General features: G+C 40.9%; 1 protein-coding gene across 4 annotated transcripts in view; it reads left to right on the forward strand.

The window, feature by feature from the left end:
* Window positions 1–24,687, forward strand: part of LOC101957558 (uncharacterized) — a 37,974-nt gene extending 13,287 nt beyond the window's left edge. Inside the window, exons 2-5 of one of the 4 annotated variants that reach the window (XR_013432015.1) lie at window positions 9,969–10,095; window positions 10,272–10,332; window positions 11,020–20,194; window positions 20,370–24,687. Coding sequence is in view for 3 of the 4 variants with exons in the window: in XM_013362990.4 (XP_013218444.3) it covers window positions 9,969–10,095; window positions 10,272–10,332; window positions 11,020–13,801 (2,970 nt within the window). In the remaining variant the exon portion in view is untranslated. Of the gene's footprint in view, window positions 1–9,055; window positions 9,140–9,968; window positions 10,096–10,271; window positions 10,333–11,019 lie in introns of all 4 variants that reach the window. The other 3 variants (XM_078035303.1, XM_013362990.4, XM_078035304.1) reach the window with 3 other exon arrangements.
* The last annotated feature ends 2,708 nt before the right edge of the window (window positions 24,688–27,395 follow it).

The raw sequence follows: 27,395 nt of genomic DNA on the forward strand, positions 1-27,395 counted from the left end.
TGAAAGATCTTGGAAGTAATTTAAGTCAAACATTAAGAAAATCCACATGTTGTAAGTTTGAAACAGAGCCATAAAGATTGTATCACAGAAGCAAGGTATAATATTTAAAGTAGTCCCTTCAAAGATCATGAGACCGGAGCTGGCCTAGGTCTGGTTTATTGGCATGCACCTGTTTCCGACCCCAACATTAACTTCAGCAGAGTGCAGCTCTGAAATACCAGCCGGCAATAACTAGGATGCCATAAGGTGAGTTGCATTGATACAGGCTACAGGATATTCATCATCCTTTCTCTTAACTCTCACATTTAAGGAGTCTATTAGGTCAGTCAATGGTGTAAATATTCTGAAGGCAGAAGACAAACATCCAAACATCCTTTTGGGTGCCATCTCACTGAGGGTTAGGGTATTACCAATCAACCTCCAGGTGCCAGAATCCTCCTGTAATTGTTCTTGTCCATTCTAGGAGACCAGCCTAAAACGTACCCACTATTTCTAGACCTCTTGTGTTGTACTGACCAGACATTTGCATAATACTTAGAAATACCCAGGAAGAATACTTAGTAAAGGTGCCAGTTTCTATTGTAGAATGATCAGGGCAAGGATGCATTGGTGGATATTTTAAAGAATAACTGGTCTATACAGAAAAAAAAAATCTATTAACCTTTCTGACAATTGTTCAGTTAGGTGAATATAGTCTTAATCTCTAAGGACCAGCATGATTGGCTGCTTTAGGTTTCTTACATGCTGTCTGTTTCCAGAAGATATTCCCAGTCAGCCTGTTTACCACAGGATCAACATGTGGGCATAGCTGACCATGGCAGTGAGGAGAATTAATCTAGTTATGGGTGGACTTTCCAGTCCACACTGTAAAGTATATTAAAAATGGAGCACAGCTTAAGTAATGGGAGAAGGAGAGTTTCCATAATTCCAGTTTTTTTTCTCTTCCCCTGTAGGGGAAGGGAACACACTGGTAGCTTGAGATGAAGGAGAAAACACTGAGTTTTCTTTCTTTCATGAGGAAAACATAGAGATGGCAGGCTGCTATGATGAAGTGCCAGATCCACCTTGTGACCTGGTGGTCCCCAACTCCCAAAGAAAAGAAAGAACACAGCTCCAGAGACAAGAGCTGAGAGAAGGCGCAGAAGGGGCCAGCATGGGGAGCCCTAGGTGGTACCCAAATTCGCTGCCCTCAGCTCCCTGCTGGTGGGTCCTGGGGGCAGAGAGTGGCAGGAGGGGGTGGGGCTGGATGCAGAGGAAAGGGAGATGGTGGGGAAACCACCCCAGCTGAGGCCTGCGACCTGGGTCTGAGGAGTGGAAAACCAACAGGGGTCACTGGGAGTTCTGGGTCACCCTGAGCCTGGTCTCAGTTCTGGCGGGTGATCCACACTGCCTGGACTGGGATGTGGGCTGGTGGCCCAGTCCTGGTCCCTGGCTCCCAGGGGATGGGGGAGGGGTGGGCGTGAAGGGCTCCTCCCCTCCCCTCCTCCCTGCCAGTGCCGCCCCCACCCAGCCCCCTGCAAGGCGCCTGCTGTCTCACCATCAGCTCAGCGGTGCCCTCAGCATCATCTGGGCCTGGCGACGTGGTTGGCACATCAGCTGGGGGTGGCCCATCTGGCCCCTGAGACTGGAGGAAGGGAGCTGGCCGGGAGGGGTGGCTCCTGGGGACAGTCAGGCACTGCCTCTTCTCTTACATTCTTGGCACTGTCCTTACCAAAGAAGACGCACTCGTCGGCCACACCCGTCACCCCCACATCCAAGCTCCACAGTCCCGGGCAGGGGGTGGGGTGGGGCGGGACTGTCCTCAGGCCTGGAGGGTTGGGGTCTCAGCCCCGCTGGCGTCATCTGCCCTAGGCAGCAGGAGCTCCGTGGTGCTGGGAAGGGCACCCTGGAGGGGCTGATGAGCTGGTGTAAGTCACAGGTGAGCTTGTCCTTGATTCCAGCCCCAGGGACCTGGGTGGCCAGGGAAGGCACAACCAGCCAGGCCCCGCCTCCACTGGGTAGGCTGCAAGGCCCGCGGGGCTCCCTGCCATTGGAGACAGGAAGGCAGTGCCTCCCTCACCAGGACCTGGCCCTGGCGATTCTCCTGGCAGAGGTCCTCGGTGGGAGTGTGGTCCACCGGGCCTCAACATGGCCTACTGCTTCAGCCACACGACTGCAGTCCCCACCGCTAGACCTCCTTACACCCCAACCCCTTAGGTGGTCCACCTTGCTCAGCAGACACAAAGACCACAGGCGCTGGGGTGGTGGGGCGGGGCTGCTCTGCAGGGCCAGCTCTGTACTACCAGGGCCACCATCTCTATGACAGAGAGCAAGTCCACGTCCTTCCCTGCTGAGGTGGGGTCCCTCCTGGCCCTTGGGTCCTGAGGAGCTTTGGGGGGTTCCAGACAGCTTGGCCTTGGAGCTCCTGTCCCCCCTTGTCTTTATTTAATAAAACTGAGTCAAGGCTTGGCGTAAGCCATAGCACTGCCAGTTTAGGATATAGGTAAAGTACAAGTATTTCAACGCTAGGAAAGAATTATCTTTTATGCATTATTGCAATTTCCCAATATAGACTAGTTGATCCATCCTAACAACTTAAAAAGAACTCTCAATCTCTTTGAGAGAAGGTCTCCAAATATCTCTGTATTTTAGAATATTATCCTGTCAGGAATGGGGATGTGGCTCAAGCGGTAGTGCTCAATGAATTTTCAACCAATTTTGCAACTTTTATTGCTCAGAACCAATGTGTGACTTTAATTTGAAGAACATCAATCTTAACAAAATGTTCTCCCGGGGCTGGGGATGTGGCTCAAGCGGTAGCGCGCTCGCCTGGCATGCGTGCGGCGGGGGTTCAATCCTCAGCACCACATACCAACAAAGATGTTGTTTCCACCAAAAACTAAAAAATAAATATTAAAATTCTTCCTCTCTCTCTCTCCCTCTCTCTTTAAAAATAAAAAAATGTTCTCCCAAATCTCACAATTATCCAACAAAAGTAATATATAGGAATTAGCAGAGGATTTGAGTCAGTGAATTTTAGTCCTCCAAGGAGAATTGTCAAAATTGGAATCTAAGTCAGCAGTTTAATATATTTAGTGTTTAGTCAAGGATGTGAATTTATTCAACAAAATTAATCCTTACCTGAAACAGTAAAAAATCATTAGGCAATAAAGACCTCCTTTAACAAAAATAAACTTAACATTTTAATAGGTCTTTATCTTGTCAAAATATGGGCAAATGTTTTAGCTCATATCAGCAGAGTAAAATTAGGGAAATACCCTGAAATATCCTAGAATTAATCAGTTAAATTTTTATGGTCAATCCAGTACATATAAATGTTCTTCTCAATTTTTTAACTTTCTATGACATCTGTCTAGATAACCATGTAAAAATCTTTCTATTTAGACAACTACTTTTATCATTAAAATCTAGAATATAAAGACCTGTTTCACCAAAGATGATTCCTTTCTTTTCTGAGGACCTCCTATGTGTGCTTTTTCTCTGTTGAAGCATCTTTTTCTTTTACGAGTTTTTCCTAGTTATACTTTGGAACAATTTCTGAAAACCGTAGAGTCTAAGCAAATTATTGCACTTTCATAAGAAATGTCTGAATGAAAATACAGTTAAAGCCCTTGGATATTCTTATAGACAAAGTCATATCTGTTTATTCTAAAAGTTTGTGCAGTAATTTGAGATTACTTGATTATGTTTTGAAAGTAAATTTATAGTAAAATACATTCATCTCAAATATCTGTAACTAAAAGTCAGAGCATCAGGTAAATGCATGTATAAGAAATATATAAATTATGTGTTTTCTGTTGAAGAAAAACAATTAGATAAATATATATTAAACAATTTGACATGTTAATTATTTTATGGATCAACAACTATAGGTTATTCAAAGAGCATAACTTGTAGTTGTATTAACTTTATGTAACCACGTGGTTCTTAAGATATTTTGGATCCATTTCAATCTATTTTTAACTAAGAGTGCATTCTTAACTGTGATTCACACGATGTAGCTGAAATAAGATCCTTATGTATATTTTATTCTTTTTGACAATACATAGGAATGAGAATAAGGATTTCTTGATTATCACAGGAACATTGCCGGCTTTTGTTCCTGCAACAAGCAAATGCATTCCCATAACCTTTGAAATGAAAAGCAAAGTATAAGAGGCATATGTTTGATATCTCTTATCAATAGAACATTATTTAGTTACAACCATAGAGAAAAGTCAGGTTGTGGAACTCAAAAATAACTTAAACTTGGGCTGCTACACAGTAACCTGTGGAATTAGATTTTTTCCTGAAAAAGATGTCTTTCCTTAGCATTTACAAGTGGGGATTCTTAAAAGTGCAGGCTCTGTAGTTTCAGGATCAAATCTGTGTGAAGCAGGAAGGAAGGTTAGTGGCTGGGAGGCAGGACCAGAAGTCTTGTCTGAGTGACAGTGGAAGGACCAATAAGAAGCCTTAGAAATGCGGGGCGGGGCCAGGAAGTCCACTTGGCCAGCCAGGCTTTGGGCGGTTACCATGGTGATGGAAACAGCAAGGATCCTGCTGCCCATTGTTCAGGGCAGAGGCTCCCTGAGCTTCCCAGCGGGTTGCCTTGCATTTGGTTTGTTCCTATGAAGCCTCATCTGGAGACCTGCACGCTGTTCACACTCTTGCAGTTCATGGATGTTTTCCTGTATGATCCCTTCACAGTGTCCTCCTGTCTTTTGTACTTTCCCTGGGAGTGCGCGGGTCCTTTAAAAGTGAGTTTTAACCACAGACACCAGTGTTACTCTCAGATTTTAAGGCATTCTGCACCCAGGCCAGGTTGCTTAAGGGTTCAAAGCACTGTTGGTGGCTCTAGTTACAGACTCCACAGGGAGCAGTGCCTAGGCTCAGTTACAGTCTCTCTGATCCATAGGACAAGAGTGTAGCAGAGGCTCAGTATAAACCTTCTGAGTATTCACAAAACAATAAAAATACAAAATTCACTTCTCTAAAGGTAGAGAATCTTTGTATCAACGCTTAGCACAAAAATTGTCTTCCCTTTTTCTCACTGTCCCAGCACAGACTTCTAGTACATAAACCCCCCAAAATGTTTTCACCTAATGTTTCAAAACATAAAGATTCACAAAAACAGTCCCAAAAAGTGCACAAAAGCACTTTTCCCATGGGAGAGGACTGAACTTCACATATCCCACTAATCATCTTAATAACACTTTACATTTATTTAGAGTCTAGAATTATAAAAATATTTTTTCTCTAAAGACAGAATATTCTCAAATATTTAAAAGTTTAATCTCACAGATTTTTCTTCTAATCCACTTACTTTCTACAATTCAGCCCACAATACTCTGCAATCCGAAGCACAGTTAACTTCTGGAGAGAAATTCCAAATGCACTAAATTCATAAAAATCCTCTGAGGTGGTCATATGGGCCACCAATTGTCACATTCCTCACACTAAAACACTCAGCGTCACTCCAGGTGAACTGGCTGCATGAAATATTCACACAAGAGACACAGATATCTTTTTCTTTGGGTCCTGTGATGGCTCCTCTGACCTTAAGTGTCTGCAGAAAGAGAGAGCACAACAGAGAGAGAGAGAGAAAGTGCTGAACGTTTTTATTGAGGAGAAGCCATTCCAATGAGGCAAGGGGTCAGGTTTCAAGGGGCTGAGTCTAGCTTCCTAATGTCTGTGTCAGCAGGTTGACTGACATCTAGGAAGGCCACACCCAAAGGCAGAGCAAGAGAAGGGGACACACAAAGGGTGTTTCCATGGAATATTCTATCCCAAACAGGGCAAAGGGGTAAGATTACAGAAGAATAGGTGAGTGTAGCCAAACCCTGTGGGTGACACACTTACACCTGAAGACATGCCTTCAACTTCCTGAGCTGGGACAATGCCCAAGTCACCATAAAATGTAGTGAGTGAATGGTCAGAATCTCTTGCTTCAGGACTGGAAGGCGTGAGTCATTCAGAGTAGCTCTCCACAAAACTGCTTTGTCTGCGGTGTGTGGTGAATTGGCTTGTGTTCAGTCCATTTCTAGACTCCCCTGAGAGCCAGTGTGGTGGGACAGAAGGACGCTTCAGCCGTTTGGGAGCTGCCAGGCTGTGGATTTGCAAGCTGCCACCCAGCAGCTCTGCTCTCTGACCTTTCACCCTGCAGGCTGGCAGCAGACAGGTCCCTATAAGGAGAGAACCAAGCAGCAGAAGCAGCCCACAGAGTAGCAGGGACAGAGCAGCCCCTCCTTAGGTTGAGTGCCACCAAAGGCCCTGATCTCTAAGAGCTGAGTCCCTAGGCAGGGACAAGCATGTAAGGGATATCAAATAGATGGCACCAACTCCCTGCCTCAGTGTTCTCAAAAGTTTCTTATGCTTAAAAGTAAAGGCCCTGATGTGCTCAGGCTCAGGCTTTGGGAGTTGTTCCTCTGGGCTCTGCTGCCACTACTAAACTGTTGCTGCCAGATCTCGGTGTCCTTGCCCTCATTTGCTGCTTCACCAGAAGCAAGGAGAGAGCAGTGGCAACAGCAAGAGCTCAGTGCTCTGGCTCCTCCAGGGAGCTGTGCTGGGGCCTCTGCTTTAACACAGACTGGTGCTGCTTCAGATTCTCTGCTCCTGCGCTCTGCCCACCCAGCCTGGAGAGACACCAGTGCTGAGCTTGCAATGAATGCAGCTCTTGATCTTCTCTGAAAGGGTTTCTCCTGGCCTGTGTGGGCTTCCTTACTTCCTCTGTACACCTAGGTATTCTTATTTTGGGGCACAATAAAGTGGAGTGAAGCCAAGTGTTTTTAAACAATGAGCCAAATCCCCTGCGCCCTCTATTTAAATTTTGTTTTCAATTTTGAGACAGGGTTTTGCTCAATTGCTTAATTGCTCCCTGAGTTGCTGAGGCTGGCATTGAACTAGCAATCCTCCTGCCTGAGCCTTTTGAACCTGGGTATTTTTGAAACCTGATTTTCAAAAGAAATTCTCCCTCGGCTTTCTTCTCTAGACTTCAGGTGGTGTTTGAGTGGGAAAACAATAATTTGCTACTATTCCTATATGCAGGCTGTGGGTTTAGTTAACTCTTTTTAAGGAATTCCACCTACTTTTTCACAGTGATTTCTTCTGACTTAGAACAGTGAGAAGCTTTTTAAAATTTCTTTAAGATGTTAACATTGTTAGTTCTGTGATAAATTTAGTAGAAATTAAAGAAAGTTGGGAAAGATCTGCTGTGTGCAGTCTGTAGCCAGTGACTAGGGTCTCATACTGGGAGGTCACACCCCTGTCCTGCACCAGAGAGGGGCTTTCTGAAGGGTGAGTGAAGGTCACACCCTGCTTGCTGCTCTCCACTGTTCTCCAAGACTGCTTCATGGAGCTGTGGAGAACCTCCTGGGGCTTTCACACATGATGATGTTCTTGTTCTAATGGTTCTGCTTGTGTGTGGAACACTCCCTCTCTCTGGAGCCATCATCACGTTGGATGTAAATGATTTTCCTTCTTGCAATGTCCGTTGACTATATTTGTGGGAGTCTCTTTCTGGGCTCTGTTCTGGTCTGTGTTGTGGTAGTACTCTGAGGGTCCCAGACTCTGAGTTGTGTCATGTTGGTGTCTAGTTTGATCTTTTTTCTTTTGTGCTTATCATTTTTAGAAAATTGTTTAGCTTATTTTTCTATAAAAGTAAATTTTTCCTAGACACAGTGGTGAGTGCCTATAATCCTAGCTGCTGGGGAGGCTGGGGCAGGAGGATCGTAAGTTTATAAGCTAGTCTCTGCAACTTAGGAGGCCCTGAGCAACATACAACACCCTGTCTCAAAACATCAAATGTGTCAGGAGTGTGACTGTGTGCTTCTGCTCCCCTGGATTTGATCCACACTGTGTTTTTGTTTATTTATTTGTTTTTTAATTTGTCACACATAAGTAAGTAAATAAAAATATATTTCTTTTAAATTTCTGAAATGGGTTTTAGTCTTTCACAGTTAAATGTACAATAAACTGCATTTGTCTGCAGAATAGAGGGAGGAAGTACTTGCCATGTAGATTCTCATTTGCCTGGACCATCATTGTGTTCTGTCCCCAAGACACCTGCTGTCACCCATAATTTTTCCATGCCTTGAAGAACAGCCCACTAAAGGCTTTCTCTTGGGCTCCTACTAGCCTCTGTTGATACTGTCCTGCTTCAAATGTCATGTCTCTTAAGTCCTTGAGCATGGTTCTTTGTGAGTGGCAGGGTCGTGTTCTGGTAGGTGGTCCTGTGGGCTGTTCCACACTGTGCAGAAATCATGGCCTGCTTAGAAACACACATGGAGTGGCCTGTTTCACAAGCAGTCAGTGTGGGATAGCTCAGGATTCTGGGCTGCAAACCTGCTGCTTTCACACACCCAGGAAGTGCTTGTGCCTGAGGTTTCCTTGCACCAGCTGTGCTACAGGAAGGAGGAATCTCTTTTATAACAGACCACCATTGTACATGTGGCCTATCTTGATCAAAGTGTCCTTGAGCAGAAGGGTGGTGTGTGTCACCACATGTGTCCCACACACATGTGTGTGTACATGATCTGAGTGGGACATCTGCTGTTGAGAAGAGTTTGACAATCATTGGACATTCATGGTTGCCACAAGGTTTGGAAAAGGATTTTCTGCTGTCTGTTAAGAAAACTGTTTTTCAGACCTATATCATTTTGTAAGGCTGTTGTTTGGATAAGGTGACATCTTGGGGTCATTGAGTTTTTTCTAAGACACATGCCATCTTTCCATACACCCCATTCTGCTTTGATATTAACCACAAGAAATTATTATATTGTTGTGTTTATTAATCAATGTGCTTGATTACTTGTGGGAAGCCATTCTAACACGTGATCTGGTGACTCCCGTTAAGGGCCTGAGGCACTTTGGCAAAGTCGAAGTTTTCCCGACCCTTTTCTGATGAGAGAGCCCATCTGTGTGGGGGTGTGCCTGACCACTGACCCCGGGACCCAATCTCTGACCCTGACCTTGGAGTGCACCCCCCCCTCAACCTTCATTGGATGGAATTCTCCCCTGAATCTCTTGTTCCCCAATAAAAGGCTGATCCCCAGCGTGCTCGCTCTCTCTCTCCTGCTAGCCCTGAGTAATCCCTGCTGCCCTGCTGGGCGGTTGGAGGAGGGAACCAGAGGGGAACCGTCTTGGACCTAGCAATAGAAATAAGGTAATTGAGTCTTGTGTTTTTATTTCGATCTCTTCTAACTAACTTTATGCCTAGAACCTCATTAATGAAACCACTGCGCAGGCCGCGTGGTAGAATTACTAATGGGTAAATTTGTTCTGGAGTAAAGCTCCTGCAAACTTCTTGTTGTCCTCAGTGTAATCATCCAAGTTGAGCTCAGTCCCCAGTGATCATATTGTGTCAACCGGTGTGGAAGATTGTCTAACTGTTGTCTATGAGGGAAACTCTTTAGTGACTCCATACTCTGAGGGTGTGGTTTGGGGCTGATTCTAGGCACTTCTTTAAGGATGGAACAATTGACTTTCAGAAGGAAACAGGAGATCAGTAAATACCATGTTGTCTATATTAAGTATGGAGGCCCAGTGAGCCACTGTGGTTGGCAGGATCTGTCTCAAAGGCTAAGTTTTGTGATTCCAGCAATTTCCTACTCAGCTTTCTTTTCTAAGGGTAAATAATATGGAGAATGCTCATATTAGCTCTCTACTGCACAGGATGTTGGTAGGATGGTGATAGAGATGCAATCAACAAATAAGTTAAGGGTGACCCGAGAGCCCCTCTTACTTCCTGTGAACTCACGAAAAGTGATTTCACCAAAGGAAGGGTATACAACACTCTCTGTTTACCTGGTGTGGGACCCAATTCTAGTGTTGGAGTGGCTGTGAGGACTTAAGTACACTAAAGGTTTCATGGACAAAATCGTGGAATTAATCAAGAGGCCAGGGAATCATGTGAACATCACACATGTTGAGTATAGATTTCTCACACTGTCAATCTCTCCTGGCCTCCACTACACATTTGTGGGATATTTTAGATCTCAGCGACCTTTGAGGATGTGGCTGTGAACTTCACCCAGGAGGAGTGGGCTTTGCTGGATGCTTCCCAGAAGAACCTTTACAGAGATGTGATGCTGGAAGTCCTCAGAAACCTGGCTTCTCTAGGTAATAATGTTGTGTAGTTATTTAATCACATATAGAAGTCGTGTTTATTTTGGTCATTCATGTAGAACATGAAAAGACAATCAATTGGTGAATTATTGTAGCATAAAATGCTCCATAAATTTGGAAACGCCTTTCTATCTCCTAAATATTTATAATGTTTTGGTTTGGCATTTTAGGAAAGACCTGGGATGACCAGAACTTTGAAGATCAGATCAATAATTCTGGGAGTAATCTAAGGTAATTGTACTCACAAGAGGAATCCTTGAGGGAATCTGAGAATGTCATATATTTTGCAAGAAATGTGCACAACTTTAAATGTATTTATTCTTACAAGATTTTTTTACCAAAAACATATACTTAGCTGAGACTGGGGTTGTGACTCAGTGGTAGAGAGCTTGCCTAGTACACTTGTGGCACTGGGTTCTCTTCTCTGCACCACATTTAAATCAATAAAGTTTATTCACAACTGAAATAAATTTTACACACATGTATATTTAACTGTAAAATATACTCAGTCTTTTCAAAGTACTTGACATGCAAAAGTACTATGAAATTGCATATGTAAATATCACTATTTGGATAATAGTCATAGGCAAGCTGTGTTGCAAAGCATTGTTTCCTCTCAATCTCTTTATTTTCTGGCAATTTGAACAAGTTGGAAAACCTAGTCTTTACCTGATGTTGGTAGTAATGTAAGCCTAGAACCTTTAAATAAATATAAAATCATGAATGAATCAAGCATTAATCATGTGCTGATCATTCTTTAAAGAAATCTTATGGTAAACTTCAAAGGCAAAGAACAGTATGGGGAAATTTTCAATGAGATTCCAGTTCTTAAGTAGACAAAGAAAAATTTTAATAGAGTGAATTCATATGATGGCATTATGTGTGCAAATGACTGCATATGTCCTAATACCTTCACAGGCACTTCAGATCTCACTGTGGGCATGAATGCTATAAACATGAAGAGTGTGAAGAGAAGCCATGTGAATTGAAACAATACAGAAAATCTCTGGTTTCTCTCAAAAGTGTTCACCCACAAATGTTAACACAAACTGGAGATGAACCATATGAAAGTACAATCAGTTGTTCCAGTGACATTCAAAGACATGAAGATTCTCATACTGAGTGCCAACCCTATGAATGTCAACAATGTGGTGAAGCCTTTTCTTCTCTCCCAGCTGTTCAAAGACACATGAGAACACACAGTGGAGGTAAACCTTTTCAATATGAGGTATGTGGGAAAGCCTTTCATTCCCCCACTTTATTTAGAAAACATGAAAGAACTCATTCTGGAGAGAAACTCCATAAATGTAAACAAGGTGGTAAAACTTTGGTTTCATTCGCAAGTCTTCGATGTCACATGATCAGGCACACTGGGAAAGCACATTTCAAATGTAAGCTATGTGGAAAAGACTTTGGTTATCTCAGTTTACTTAGAATACATCAGAGAATGCATACTGGAGAGAAACCCTATGAATGTCAACAATGTGGGAAAGCCTTCAGTACTTCATCTTACCTCCAGATACACAAATGGACTCATACAGGAGAGAAGCCCTATGAGTGTAAGCAGTGTGGGAAAGCCTTCACTCAGTCTGCTCACCTTCACTCTCATGAGCAAACTCATACTGGAGAGAAGCCCTATAAATGTCTACAATGTGGGAAAGCCTACACTACTTCATCTTACCTACAGATACATGAACAATTCCATGCTGGAGAGAAGCCCAATGAATGCCAACAATGTGGAAAAGTCTTCACTACTTCTTCTTCCCTTCACAGACATGAACGAACTCATACTAGGGAGAAGCCCTATGAACGTAAGCAGTGTGGCAAAGCTTTTTCTCAGTCTTCTAACCTTCACTCATATGAAAACACTCATATGACAGAGAAATCCTATGAATGCCAACAATGTGAAAAAGTCTTCACTACTTCTTCTAACCTTCACAGACATGAACGGACCCATACTGGAGAGAAGCCCTATGAATGTAAGCAGTGTGGGAAAGCCTTCACTCAGTCATCTTACCTTCACTCACATGTGAAAACTCACACTGGAGAGAAGCCCTATGTATGTAAACTGTGTGGAAAAGCCTTTGCTACATCTCCTCAGCTTCGTGTACATAAACGAACTCATACTGGAGAGAGGCCCTATGAATGTAAGCAGTGTGGCAAAGCCTTCATTCATTCTGGTGACCTTCGCTCCCATGAGCGAACTCATACTGGAGTGAAGCCCTATGAATGTAAGCAGTGTGGCAAAGCCTTTGCTACATCTTCTCAGCTTCACATACATGAACGAACTCATACTGGAGAGAAGCCCTATGAATGTAAACAATGTGGTAGAGCCTTTGCTAGATCTGGTGACCTTAACATACATGGAAGGATGCATACTGGAGAGAAGCCCTATAAATGTCAACAATGTGGAAAAGACTTTGCTGCATACTCTCACCTTCACAAACATGAAAGGATGCATACTGGAGAGAGGCCCTATAAATGTAAACAGTGTGGAAAAGCCTTCATTGACTCCTCTAACCTTCACAGACATGAGAAAATCCATACTGAAGAGATGCCCAATGGAAGTCAACATTGTGGAAAAACCTTTGATACATCCAGTGAACCTCACATGCATGGAAGAACTCACAAAGAAGAGAAGACCAATAAATGCCAACAATGTGGAAAAGTCTTCAGTACTTCTTCTTACCTTCAGATACATGAACGGACACATACTGGATTGAAGCCCTATGAATGTAAGCAGTGTGGCAAAACCTTTGGTAGATCTTCTCAGCTTCACATACATAAACGAACTCATACTGGAGAAAAGCCCTATGAATGTAAGCTGTGTGGAAAAGCCTTTACTTACTCCTCTAACTTTCATAGACATGAAAGAACACATACTAGAGAGAAACCTTATGAATATCAACACTGTGGGAAAGGCTTCACTACACCAACTTTCCTTCAGATGCATGAACAAATCCTTACTGGAGAGAAGCCCAATGAAAGTCAACATTATGGAAAAACCTTTGATACATCCAGTGAACCTCACATGCATGGAAGAACTCACACAGAAGAGAAGACCAATGAATGCCAACCATGGTGGAAAGTCTTCAGTACTTCTTCTTCCCTTCAGATACATGAACAGACACATACTGGAGTGAAGCCCTATGAATGTAAGCAGTGTGGCAAAGCCTTCATTCATTCTGCTCACCTTCGCTCCCATGAGCGAACTCATACTGGAGGGAAGCCCTATATATGTAAGTGGTGTAACAAAGTCTTTGCTAGACCTTCTCAGCTTCGCATACATGAACGAACTCATACTGGAGAGAAGCCCTATGAATGTAAACAATGTGGTAGAGCCTTTGCTAGATCTGGTGACCTTCGCACACATGGAAGGATGCATACTGGAGAGAAGCCCTATAAATGTCAACAATGTGGAAAAGACTTTGCTGCATGCTCTCAGCTTCACAGACATAAAAGGACGCATACTGGAGAGAGGCCCTATAAATGTAAACAGTGTGGAAAAGCCTTTGCTACATCCTCTAACCTTCACAAACATGAAAAAATGCATACTGGAGAGAAACCCTATGTCAAAGATGTGGTAGAGCCTTTGGTAGATCCTGTGAACTTCATGTACATGAAAGAATACATACTGGAGAAAAGCCCTATGAATGTAAACAATGTGGAAAAGCCTACACTACTTCATCTTCCCTTGTGATACATGAGCGAACTCATACTGGAGAGAAGCCCTATAAATGTCTACAATGTGGGAAAGCCTTCACTAAATCCTCTTCTCTTCTGATACATGAACGAACTTATACTGGAGAGAAGCCCTATGAATATAAACAATGTGGTAGAGCCTTTGCTACATCCAGTGACCTTCACACACATGAAAGGATGCGTACTCGAGAGAAGCCCTATAAATGTCAACAATGTGGAAAAGACTTTGCTGCATACTCTCAGCTTCACAGACATGAAAGGACGCATACTGGAGAGAGGCCCTATGAATGTCAACAGTGTGGAAAATCCTTTGTTACATCCTCTCAGCTTCACTTACATGAACAAGGCTGGACCTCTCTCTCTGTTTAGGGTACCTCAGTAGCCCTGGGAACATCATGTGATGATTTTTTTTCATACAAAGTATGTAACAAAAGGCAAGGTAAGGAGAGTCCCAGTCTGATGTTCTAATGTAGTGGCACTCCCTTCTCCACCTAAGATTCTTAAATAAGCTTCTCCAGAGACCCTCACCATAATTTTCTTTATGTAGACTCCTACAAAAAAATGTACACCTCCACCCCTTCCCACTGGGGGTAAACATAATGAAATTTCAAACTGGAGGTTTAGAAAATTTTAGGGATACCCCTGTGAGGCCTGCAGCTAGTAAGTTGGCTCCCTGAATCTTCCCTGGGTGTCCAGCCTCATGTGTCCCACATCACTAATGGGGCCTCCACTGGCAAAAGACCCCAGGTCGTAGCCAGGAATTCTTGTTTGGGCATGATACAGCAGGGTCTCTGGTGGGAATTCAGGAGCACTGGATTCAAGGTTTCCAGACACTTTAGAGCTGCAACCTTCTTACCTAGTGGTCATGGCCCACGTGAAGTCCACAGTGGGTGCAGCACCCTGGATGTGGTCAGCACTCACAAGGTCAATATTACTCTCCATCCTATAGCCAATAAATTCCCAGGAGTCCTGCTATCCAGTGCTTGCCCTGTCCTGCAGGGGGTCCTACATGTTGCTATAAACTTTTGGGTGTTCTTGCTATGCTCTACTGTGATCATTCTACCCAGGAGGCCTGGACACCACTGGTCCTGGGGTCTATTAATGACTGTGGAGCAGGAGGCACTTGCATGGATGCCCATTTACTCCTGGGTCTGATGAACTTCCTGGGCCAGCACCACCCAGTCGTGCCTGGATCTCCTCTTCTCTGTCCCCTTCTTCCCTGCACTGCCTGAGCTCAGAGCCCTCTCAGTTCCCCTACTCATGTTCCTCCTTCCCCAAGGCCTTGGTGGCCATCCTGGACCATGCTCCCTCTCCTAGGGCCTTGTGTGGTCATTGATAAGAGTTCCATACAAGGGGCTTGGGATGTGGCTCAAGCGGTAGCGCACTCTCCTGGCATGTGTGCAGCCCGGGTTCGATCCTCAACACCACATACAAAGAGTTGTGTCCACTGAAAACTGAAAAAAAAAAAAAAATATATATATATATATATATATATATATATATATAAAAGAACAGAATAGGGTTAAAAAAAATAAAAAAAAGAGTTCCTTACATACCTGAGTCCAAATATTTAAGGTAGCAAACAAGCTAAAAATAGGGTGATTGCCACTGCTATCTCTGTTACCAGCCTTTTACTGTGTCTCTAATAGTGTTTATTTGAAAAGGAAGGTCAAAAATCAGTGCTATGTGTTAAACTGCAATGCAAACAAAAGACCACCAACTCTAATTTTAAATCAAATTAAAGCAAGCTTATATTGTGTACAGATAGAATGATGGCCAGCTGCTGTCTCTCCCAAACCCAAGCTGCAGATCAGTCCAGCTCTCAGGAAAGAAAAGACATTCTGACATGTAGGAAGGAGGGAGCCTGAGCTGTATCTCAGTAAGGTGGAGCTCCTACAAATCTTCGGTGAAGTGTTCTAGTTCTGAAGCTGATCTTTGTTTCTTAAATATCATTTTACGAAGCTTACATATATTGTTGCTTGAGGTTACATGAATATTAGCTAACACAATAGGATGTTAATTTAAAGCATAAATTAGAAAAAGGCTGAGAGCTTTTAACCTTTTGTGAAAAAGTAACAAAATGATTTTGTGTTTCACAATTTGAACCTTTATATAACTTAGGCTTTCATTAGCTTAAAAATATATTTAAATTATCCCACAGTGTAAAAAATAACATAAAACTTTATATCTTATTGATAACAGGTTGAGTTATAGAGCATAAAAGGATATAAATAAATTTCTAATAAAGTTTATCATCCTTTTGAGCCCAAAATCACCATTCAACTTTAGTTTGAACAACACCAGCTTGATATAATGTTCTTTTAAAACTTCTACATTTAAGACCTGTATACCTGGAAGATATGAACATATTTAATATACAGACAAGAGTAATAGCATCACAATTCATTGATATTTTTATAGTAATTCTGTTTAGCTCTTAAAGAAATAATATATTGCAATAATCCAAAAAAACAGTTGTTGTTTAACCATAGTTGTATAATTCTTAATTCCTTCAAGTTTACTTGCTCAAAAAAAAAGAAAGAAAGAAAGAAAGAAAGAAAGAAAGACAAAACTTAATAAACACAGTGTTATGGGTAAATTAATGTTTCAGTTTAACCCATGACATTAATTTCTTAAATTAATGATTTAAGAAATCCTTCTCTTTTAACATATAGATTGATCTTTGGTTTATATTAGTGTATTAACATTTATCCTTAAGGAAAAACCTTAAGAAATTAAAATTAAAATAGAACTTTTTATTTCTCTTTCCCATCTGTTGACCCCATTTTTTTGAAATAATCCTTGTAAATTTCTGAATTTAGGCAAAATATTTTATTTTAATAAGAAATATCTTGTATTTTGTAATACACAGTTAATCACTTCTGTTTCCCATTTTATGAAAACACGATGTTTAAGAATATAAAATTTTACCTCCAAACAAAAAAAACAGGGCCTTACTTCAAGCCCCTGTCAACAGTTTATCACTGAGAAAAATAACTCTGGGAACAGTTATCCCTAAAATATTAGACAGACAACCCATAGCTTATTTCAATAAGAAATTTAACATGATAGACCTTTTATCAACCTTAATAGTGTGGAATATTGTCCTGCATACATTCATATTATTAAAATTGGTAAGGCCACAAATTACACATAATTATTGAATCTAATTTTCTATATTAAATAAAGTTATTAAGGATTTTCTTTCAACTGTTTCTTTTTACCCAAAGAATGTTTTAACATAGATCCTTCAAAAGGTTATCACTAGTTCAATGCCATGTAGAATTCTAATTAAATCACTGTCTGAAACAATACTGTTCACTTTTTTTTTACTCATTGATATTTCAGATACTAATTCCCCCTACTTAGATTAACACTATGTTTGATAATAATAATGATAGTTTTTTATGGATTCATAGATAGAAGACTATTTATTTTGTCTATTTCATTCTTTATTAATGATAAAAAACAAAACATCTTCTCCAGGCTTATTTAACCTATGGACTTCGTATTTTAGATGGATGTTTACGTATTTCTCATGCCCATAGTAAAGACCACCACTCCTAAGTTATAAACTCTGTCTCCCTTCTTTCCAAATTAAGACAATCATTAAAGTTTATCCAGAGGGGCTGGGGATGTGGCTCTAGCGGTAGCGCGCTCGCCTGGCATGCATGCGGCCCGGGTTCGATCCTCAGCACCACATACCAACAAAGATGTTGTGTCCGCCGAGAACTAAAAAATAAATATTTAAAAAATTCTCTCTCCTAAAAAAAAAAAAAATATATATATATATATATATAAAGTTTATCCAGAGCTAAGTTCAAAATATAAATTTTGGTTATATTTCCATTTTGGGTAATTCTATTAAAGTCAAAATTATGTCATTCAATTAATGAAGGCTAATTTCTATTTAACATGGTCTCTTTCCAATTTATTAATATTAAACTTAACATGACTAGTAGATGACCTTTGTGAAGTTTTATGATCAGCTTGAGATAATAAATCCTTTCTTACTATTTAAATACTTGTACTATTGTCTGTCACTTAAAACTAGTGATATTATGGCTTATGCCAGCCTTTATTCAATTTTATTAAATATAGAAAAGGGGGGGGAAGGACCTTGTATGCACATACTAGATCTTACAAATAATTCAAATTTTTTCTTAAATTGTGATATTAACAGTCTTGTGTTATTGAACATGATTCAGTAAATTAACTGAATTTCAAAATAGTTTAAACCTGTCATTGCGATATGACTAAACAACTTGACCCAGGAAGGTAAATTTTCATCTGCAGAGTTTACAGCCATGCAGCTTCATGAGCTTATCAGGTAAGTAATGATTATAAAGAGACCCCTGTGGGCCCTCCTCTCATTCCCACTCTTAATATGCCTTGCAGTGTGCACTGTAAGTTCAACCCATGAAACCAGATTGATCGTACGACTGTAATGGTCAATTATACCTATATGTTGATCCTATGGTAAACAGGCTGTCTGGGAGTATCTTTTTTATTTTTATTTTTATTTTTTTTAAAGAGAGAGAGAGAGAGAGAGAATTTTATTTATTTATTAGTTTTTTCGGTGAACACAACATCTTTGTTTTTGTATGTGGTGCTGAGGATCGAACCCGGGCTGCACGCATGTCAGGACCCGGGCTGCACGCATGTCAGGAGAGCGCGCTACCGCTTGAGCCACATCCCCAGCCCCATGGGAGTATCTTTTGAGAAAAAAAAATAGCATATGAGAAACATAAATCAGTCAATCATGCTGGCCCTTGGATAATAAGATTATATATCTGGATAATTGTCAAAATAGAAAAATTGTTGAAATACAATTTTTCTATACAGGCCAGTTATTTACATAAAATGTCCACCAATGTATTATTGTCCTAATTATTCTACAGAAGAAATTGACACCTTTCAGAAGTGGATGGATTGTGCAAATATCTTAGCAGTATGACATAAAGTGTCTAGAAATAGTGGGTATATTTTAGACTGGTCTTCTAGGATTGACAGAAAAGCAATTATGCTGCCATGACCCCTGGAGGATTTGTTAGTAACATCTTGACCTTCAGTGAAGGTGACATCCAAAGGGATGTTTGATGTTTAACTTCTGCTTCCAGAATTTTACATTACTGATCGAAATAGAAGACTCCTTCAATGTAAGAATTAAGATAAAAAGATGATTAAATATCCTGTAACCTCTGAATGGTACAACTTGCCTAATTTTATCACTAGTTATAGCAAAGGAAAAGGACATCAATCCTCATCAATCTTCCTTTGACCTAGTGCCAACTAATCATGCTGAGGTTAACATTCAGGCTTTGAAACAGATGCATACCAATTAACCAAGCTCTTGGTCTCATTATCCTTGAAGTGACTAGTTTAAACATTATTCCTTGCTTTTACAATTACAGCCTTTGTGACTATGTTTCAAAACTGATAACATATGAATTTTCTTAATAATTTGATTTAAATTACTTCCAGGATCCTTCATAGTCAGGCAAGTGCTAATGGAAGGATTGAAACCAAGATAAAGTGCTCTAGAAGCCACTGTAATAAATAATGTCAATAAGTCCTCTGCTCTGTGATTTGAGTAAAAGCTTCAACGCTGTGCCAATTAAATATGTCTGTGTTACTTTGGCTAAACACAATGCTTCCCAATAAAATTGGGAAAAGATTAAGAATCTTCTGATGAGTGTTTGGCAGGGCAATAATAATATCCTGGATCTTCCAAAGTTAATTAAATGATCTTAGTCCTAAATTATTTAAATATTTTATATGGTATGTTATTGAAATTATATTTTCTACTAATTTCTTTTGTGTCTCAATAGTAGGTCATAATGGCCTTTGACCAGGAATAGAGTGGCTGCAGGATATAATTCCCCATTTTTTTTTTATTAAGAAGTGTGGAGTATGTGAAGAGCTGTCCTGAATGAACACATCTTTAAGTCCTGCAGGGGCTCTGACCAATCGCTATATTTCCTAGTGACTTGGGCATTGTTCTAGCTCAGATATCAGAGCATGGTTTTAGGAGTAGACATACCCACTGTGGTCGAATTGCACTAACCTATTTCTTTGTAATCCTGCCCCTTTGCCCTTGGGATAGAATGTTCCATGGAAGCTCCCTTTGTGTGTCTCCTTCTCTTGCTCTGCTTTGGATTCTCACACAGCTCATGAGATGGGCGTGGCCTTCCAAGTTGTAGGTCAATCTGCTGACAGCAAGACATCAGGAAGCTAGACTCAACCCCCTGAAGCTTGATCCCTTGCTTCATTTGAATGGCTTTTCCCCCAATAAAAGTGGGTTCAAGGCCTGCTCTCTCTCTTTCTTGCCTGCCTTGCCTCCTTTGTGGGAGCTGGGTCAGAAGAACCATCACAGAACCCAAAGAAAAAGGTATGTTTCTGTCTCTCTGTGATTATTTTGCACCAGCCCAGTTCACCTGGAGTGACCTTGAGTGTTTTATTCCTTGGATGCAACAGATAAAGTAGTGTGTGTGTGTGTGTGTGTGTGTGTGTGTGTATTGGAAAATGATAATGATCAATAAAAGGTATCTCATTTTCATATCTAGCCTAAACTACTATCATCAAAGAAGGCCTTTAAAAAATTACCTACTGGAAGGTAAGATCAACGGGGACCTCTCTCACTTAATTTGGACCGAAACAAATTCCAGGAGATTTTCAAGAGATCCAAATTCATACATAGAAATATTTCAAAATTCATGCCAGGTCTCTAATCTTATCTACAGACATATTATGGTATTATTTAGCTAAACATTGAAATAGAGGGCCATCCTAAAAACAATTTTAAAAGAGATTTATCTTAACCATGTCCCAAGAACACAGAATAGGAATTAATCTCTCCCCAAATAGATTAATATCCAACAGATGAACAGGATGCCTACGAAGGGATTATAGAAAGTCCTTGGGAAAATTCTATTATTTTCATAGAGAGACTCAAAAGGAGAGTACAACACCCAAAATTTATAGGGAGACACCCATTTTCAAAAGATGAGTTTATCATTCAGTTAGCTGTGTGGGGGGGTGATGAATAACTTGTGTGGGTTGATACAGCAGGAATAGGAGCCATTTATTGTAGGACAACAGAGCTATTTATACATTTTGCACAGCTTATCTTAATTAGCATAAACTAGATACATCAGTCAACCAATAAGGAATCTCCACACTTAATGGCTCGCTTTTGTTACTTCTCAAACCACTCCCTCTGGCATTTTGCCAGGCACCATCCAGACTTGTTTACGAACTCTACATTTTTCTGGCAAAATACCAGGTGTTATTTTGACTTGCCTACAGACCTTAACAGTTAGCCCTAGACATTCTAAGGGATTCACAGAGGTTAACATAGTTCTAGCCAAGGTTGGATATTACACCACAGTTTAAATGGAGACCAAATGGGGAAAACAAAAACAGAGAGACAGAAAAGGTCTGGAATTCTAGTCTTGGCTCCAGGAGGAAGACGCTTCCTGGATAAACATGTTACTCTCCTTTTAAGTTATTTAAAAAAAAAAAAAAAGCCTTGAAAACATTAAAACAGGGCCTTACTTTGAGCCCTTATCAACAGTTTATTACCAAAAAAAATCACTCTAAAAATAGTTACTTCGAAAATATCAAACAGACAGACAGAAATAAATCAGCTCAACAGCCAATGGCTTATTGCAATAAAAAATGTTAACATGATAGACCTTTTCTCGACTTTAATGATATGAGGCAATGCCCTGCCTGTATTGATATTTTTAGAATTGGTAAAACCACAGATTACACATAGTTATTAGAGCTAATTTTGCTAAGTAAAGTTATTAAGTATGCTTATACAACTGTTTCTTTATATGCAAAGATTGTTTGACATAAATACCTCAAGATCATCCCTAGATCAATGTCATATAAAATTCTAAATTAGATCACTGTCTTAAACAACACTGTTGACTTGTTTTTATCCATTAATGTTTGAGATACTACCTCCTCCTACTTAGTCAACATTGAGTTTAATAAAAATAAAGAGTTTTTCATAGATTGGTAAATAAAATTCTATTCATTTTTAATTCCTTTTTTTGTTAGTGGTAAGGAACAAGATATCTTTCCTATGCTTACTAAACACATGTATTTTCTATTCTGGAAATCTCTGTCTGTCTGTCTGTCTCTCTCTCTCTCTCTCTCTCTCTCTCTCTCTCTCTCTATATATATATATATATATATATATATATATATATATATATATATATATATATAATATATATATATATAATGCCCCTAGTAAAGGCTGAAGATGAAGATCCTAAATTAAAAACTCTGTCTCACTTCATTCTAAATTAAGATAGTCATTTGGACTTCATCTAAAGCTAATTTTAAAATATAAATTTTTATTATATTCTCCATTTTTAATAATTCTGTTGAAGTTAAAAATTAAATCATGCATTTGATAATACTTCTATTTGCCATGTTCCCTTTAAATAACTTGTTAAAATTCATGACCAACTAAGAATGGTAAACTTTTTTTTTTTTTACCATTTAAATATTTGTTCTAGTGTCTATAATTAAACTACTGATACTATGACTTATAGGCCTCTACTCAATTTTTTAAAAAAAAAAACAGGGAAAAACTGGACCACCTATGCACACACTAGACCTTATAAAAATTTCAAGTTTTTTTCTTAATTATGACACTGAGAATCTTACTGCTGCTGAACATGATGTAGAAAGTTAAATCAGATTTCAAAGGATAGAAGCCAAACCTGTCATCATGAAAATGACTGAAAAACCTGGCATACGAAGGTCAATCTCCAAGCTGCAGAATTTACAGCCATGCACTTTCAGGAGCTTGTCACTGAAGGAAAAATTATAAAGAGACTTCTGTGGACCATTTCTCAAGTCCGCTTTTAATGTGTTTTGCAGTGTGGACTGGAAAGTTCACCTACATAACTATATTAATTATACTGACCATCATTTTCAGCTACCTATGTTAATCCCATGACACATGATGGCTGTCTAAAAGTATCTTTTGAGAAAAAAAAAAAAAGCATATAAGAAACCCAAACCAGCTAATCATGCTGGTCCTTAGGGATTAAGACTATATTTACCTCTCTGGACAATTGTCAAAACAGAAAAGTTGTTGAAATAGATTTTCCCTACTTAGGCCAGTTGTTTACATAAAACATCCACCAATGTGTTATCTACAGTAGAAACTGGCACCTTTCCTAAGTGGATGGTTGTGCACATGTCTTGCCAGTATAACAGGAAGTGTCTAGAAATGCTGGATACATTTCAGGCTGGTCTCCTAGAATGGACAAGAGCAATTACATGAGGTTGCCATGACTCCTAGAAAATTTAACCCTCAGGGAGAAGGCACCAAAGGATGTTTTGATGCTTAACTTCTCCCTGTAGAATTTTGCATTATTGACAGACCTGAGAGACTCCTTAAATGGGAGAAATACAACTTGTCTTATTGCATCGCTAGTTATTGCAGCTCACATTTCAGAGTTGTGGTCTGCTGAAGTTAATGTTCAGGCTTCAAAATAGGTGCACACCAACTAACCAGGCCTAGGCAGGCTCTTGGTCGCATGATCCTTGAGGTGGCTACTGTTAAACCACAATGCAAAGACCACCTGATTCCACTTGAAATCAAATAAAAGCAAGCTGGTAATTCCAAACAGCTGGGGCTGTCTCTCCCGAAACCCAGAAGACAGCCCTGCAGCTCTCCAGGAACGCAGTTTTATAGCACAGAAAGTTACACAAAGGGGGGTTTGAGAACTTGTAGATAGTAAAATTTTGATAAGCATAACACAATGGCTAGCTGGTATTTTAGCTGGTCCTGATATCAGAATTTATGAGGCGCCATTGGAGCTTCAGAGAGGGCTGCTATCTGGCCAGGGAAAGCCAGGCATGGTGAGTTCAAGGCACGGGCAGGCATTCCAAGCAGGTTCAGAAATAGCAGTAATTTAGGGTAAAGCTGAAATTAACTTTTCATGCCTTTGTGGTGAGATGGCTCCCAATCTGAAGAGGGAATTAGGCTGGGCTTATCACTACTTTAAATCTTATTCCTTGTTTCTTTCTACAACTACAGCCTTTGTGGCTATGTTTTAACATTTACGACATGTGAATTTTTTTTAAGGGACTATGGCTTTTATTTTGTTTATTTACATTTATGTGGTGCTGAGGATCGAACCCAGGGCCTTACTCATGCTAGGCGAGCACTCTGCCACTGAGCCACAACCCCAGTCCCTACATGTGAATTTTCTTGATAATTTGACTTAAATTACTTCCAAGTCCCTTCATAGTCAGATAAGGGCTGATGGAAGGATGGGAACTAAGTGGAACATTCTAGAAGGCATTGTAATGAATAATACCAATGAGCCCTCTGCTGTGCCAACTAAATATGTCTGTGTTGCCATAACCAAACACAGTGCTTCCCAATGAGAGTGGGATATGATGAAAAGTCTTCTGATGAATGTTTGGCCAAGCAATCATAACAACCCGGCTCTTTTGAAGTTAATTGAATGATATAATTCTAAAAGTATGTTGGATCATTCCACCTGGTAGATTTTTGAAATGATATGTTTCCTACTAATTCCTTCTGTGTCTCAATAGATCATGGTGACCTCGGACCATGAATCCAGTGAGTGGAAGACATAATTCCCCAATTGCCTTTAAATATTAAGAAAGGGGGACTATGTCAGAAGCCACTCTGGACACTCCTTTCAGCCCTGAGCAAAAACATGGTAATGCTGTTGGGCCTTACCTCCACTCGTATAATCAAGATGCCGCCCAGGAGTGCTGTCACCCGATGGGGTTGCAATACACCCACTTGTTTGTTGTAAGCCTACCCCTTGCCTCATTTGAATGGCTTCTCCTCAAATAAAACCAGGGTTCAACTTGTGTGCTTTCTCTTTTTTCCACGAACCCTTGAGGTCAAGAGCTGTCCCTGTTTCCTGCAAATAGAAAGTGTTCTGTGTGTTGCGTGCTTCTTTCATTGTTTGCTCAGTTACTGATGTAGTCAGATTTGGGGAACCCAGCATGGGCCGCCAGCCCAGATAGCTGGCATGATACAGCTAGCTGCCCAACCTGTTCTGGAATAGCTGGTTCCACCCTCCTGAGACATCCTGGGCTGCGCAGGCCACAGCTGCAGGCCTGAGCAGGTGAGTGGATGTGCTCTAAGTTTGAACTGAGCTCGTCTCCAAGTCAGCAAATTCAGGTGAATGTCCAAGGCTTCTGTCCCTGTGCGCTTGGACATTGGGGATCAGTTAGAGGGAAAAGGAGGACCTGTGAGCCCTGCTGGAGAAAGGCTCTGCACACAGGGGCACCACTTCGCCTTCTGTCTTCCTTGTAGAACCTGAGTGAGGGAGGAAGGTTTCACTGTTTCCACTTGAACAAGGTAGCAACAGAGGGAGGTGTGCCGACAGAGCCATAGCCTAGGGAGCCTGCACAGGGCAAAGGGCTTTGTGATTTCAGTATAAAGACGATGGCTGGAGGTGCAGAGTGAGCCTGAGTGTGTTCTGAGAAGTCTTTTCTGCTCATCAGCAAACCCTAGTTGCTTAGTCTGGCAGACGGAGCACAGGCTGGTTTTTAAATGTTCTGAAGAATTCAATAAAGTGCAAGCAGAAAACATTTAATTATAAACTTACTTCTCTCAAAATACAAACTCAAGGCCTGGGACTGTGGCTCAGTGGCAGAGCGCTTGCCCCACACATACGAGGCACTGGTTTTGATCCTCAGCACCACATAAAAATAAATTAATAAAATAAAGGTATTGTGTCCATCTACAAGTAAAAACTCTATGTAAAAAAATACAAACTCTAGAGGTCCAAAAGAGGTGAGACAAAATGATATTTTTTTTAGCGAAGGTGTTAGCTTTAACTAATGGAGATCTTTTGGAGATGTGGTATTACTCTCAAAAAGAAACTCTTTTTACTGCACAAAGAGTAAATCCTGACATGACAGATTGGAAAAGCTAAGAGTAAACAGAAAAGTAAGACGAGGTGCTGGGTGTGGGGGTGCCTGCCGGTGGTCCCTGTGGCTCTTGAGCCTGAGGCAAGAGGATAGAATTCCAAGCCAGCCTCAGCAATTTAATGAGGCCCCAAGAAACTAAGCCAGACATTGACTCAAAATAAAAAATAAAAAGGGCTGTGATGTACTCGATGGCTAAGCGCCTCTGGGTTCAATCACTAGTACGAAATTTAAAAAGAAAGGAAGAAAGGGAGGGAAAGAGAGAGAGAGAAAGAAAGATGAGGTGATGTGAACTTTCAAATTCCACTTGCGCTGCTCTCCAGGGTAATGGCTTTATTTGGGACAATGCATTTTCCTGGGTCTGAATCTCCTTGACGTTGGAGGCCTCTCCCACTGCATCTGTGCAGCTCGCACCTGAGGTTGCCCAGGCTGAGATAGCAGAGGCTCAAGCTGTTTGCTCATTATTCTTGAGTCCCATTCTCAGCACTGTGCATAAATAAAATAAAGGCCCGTTGAAAACTAATAAAATGAATGAATGGAAGGATGGTTTCTTGATTAAGAACCTATAAAGTGACAGTGTATTATTTGAGTGAATAAAGTATTGAAAAGGACAGAAACGTGTGGACATTATTTCTTCCCCTCGACTGCATAAGTCGCACCTTTTGCCCATCGCGATGATATTACTGGTTATCTGGTGGATGGGTGGATCAAGGGGTGGATGGGTCCTGCTTCCCCACATGTTGAAGTTTGAATATTAGAGAAACATGCCAAGGCAAGCATATGAAGCAGGGTTTATGTTAAAAGGGGGGAACACAGACTTCTCCTGGGAGGGAGAAGGGGCCATAGCTGGTGTCCTGGTATCCCAAAAAGCAATGTGTTCTTCCCTTTTTATATTGTAGTGGCACCCCCTTTCTCCACAGAAAGGTCTTAACTGGGCCTCTCCAGAAATCTTCACCATGGCTGATTTTAGGACTGTCAGCAAAAGATTCTCTGCAAAAGAGTTAAATGTAGATAAACTTCCTATTTTCGTGGACACCCCCTTATCAATATAGTAGTTTGTAGAAATGTGCAAACAGGGCCTCTGGCCTTGAGCTGGGCTTCACAGAGATGTCTACATTTTTAAGATAAGTTACAATTGGGCTCCATGGTAACAGCTGGGGGGGGTAGAAAGGGGAGAAGAACTTCTCTCCTTCTCAGGTGCTGTCCTTGAAGAGTTAACTTGCCCAGAATGTTAGGCCAGGATGCAAGAAAAGACCACTGACTCCAATTAAAATCAAATGAAGGCAAGCTTATTATTTCTTTTTTTTTTATTTTAAAGAGAGAGAGAGAGAGAATTTCAATACTTATTTTTTAGTTCTTGGCGGACACAACATCTTTGTTGGTATGTGGTGCTGAGGATCGAACCCGGGCCGCATGCATGCCAGGCGAGCGCGCTACCGCTTGAGCCACATCCCCAGCCCCCAAGCTTATTATTTTGACCAGCCGGGCTGCCTCTCCCTCCCAAAACAGCGGGAATAAGACACCCCCCAGCTTTCCTGCAGCCCAGCTTTATAGCCCAGAAAGTTACACAAAGGGGGCTTACAGATAACACAACTCTGACAAGCATCACACTAATGGTAGTTTACAATTTTTGCTGGCCC

This window comes from Ictidomys tridecemlineatus, chromosome Y (assembly GCF_052094955.1).
Source record: "Ictidomys tridecemlineatus isolate mIctTri1 chromosome Y, mIctTri1.hap1, whole genome shotgun sequence".
Classification (NCBI taxonomy): Eukaryota; Metazoa; Chordata; class Mammalia; order Rodentia; family Sciuridae; genus Ictidomys; species Ictidomys tridecemlineatus.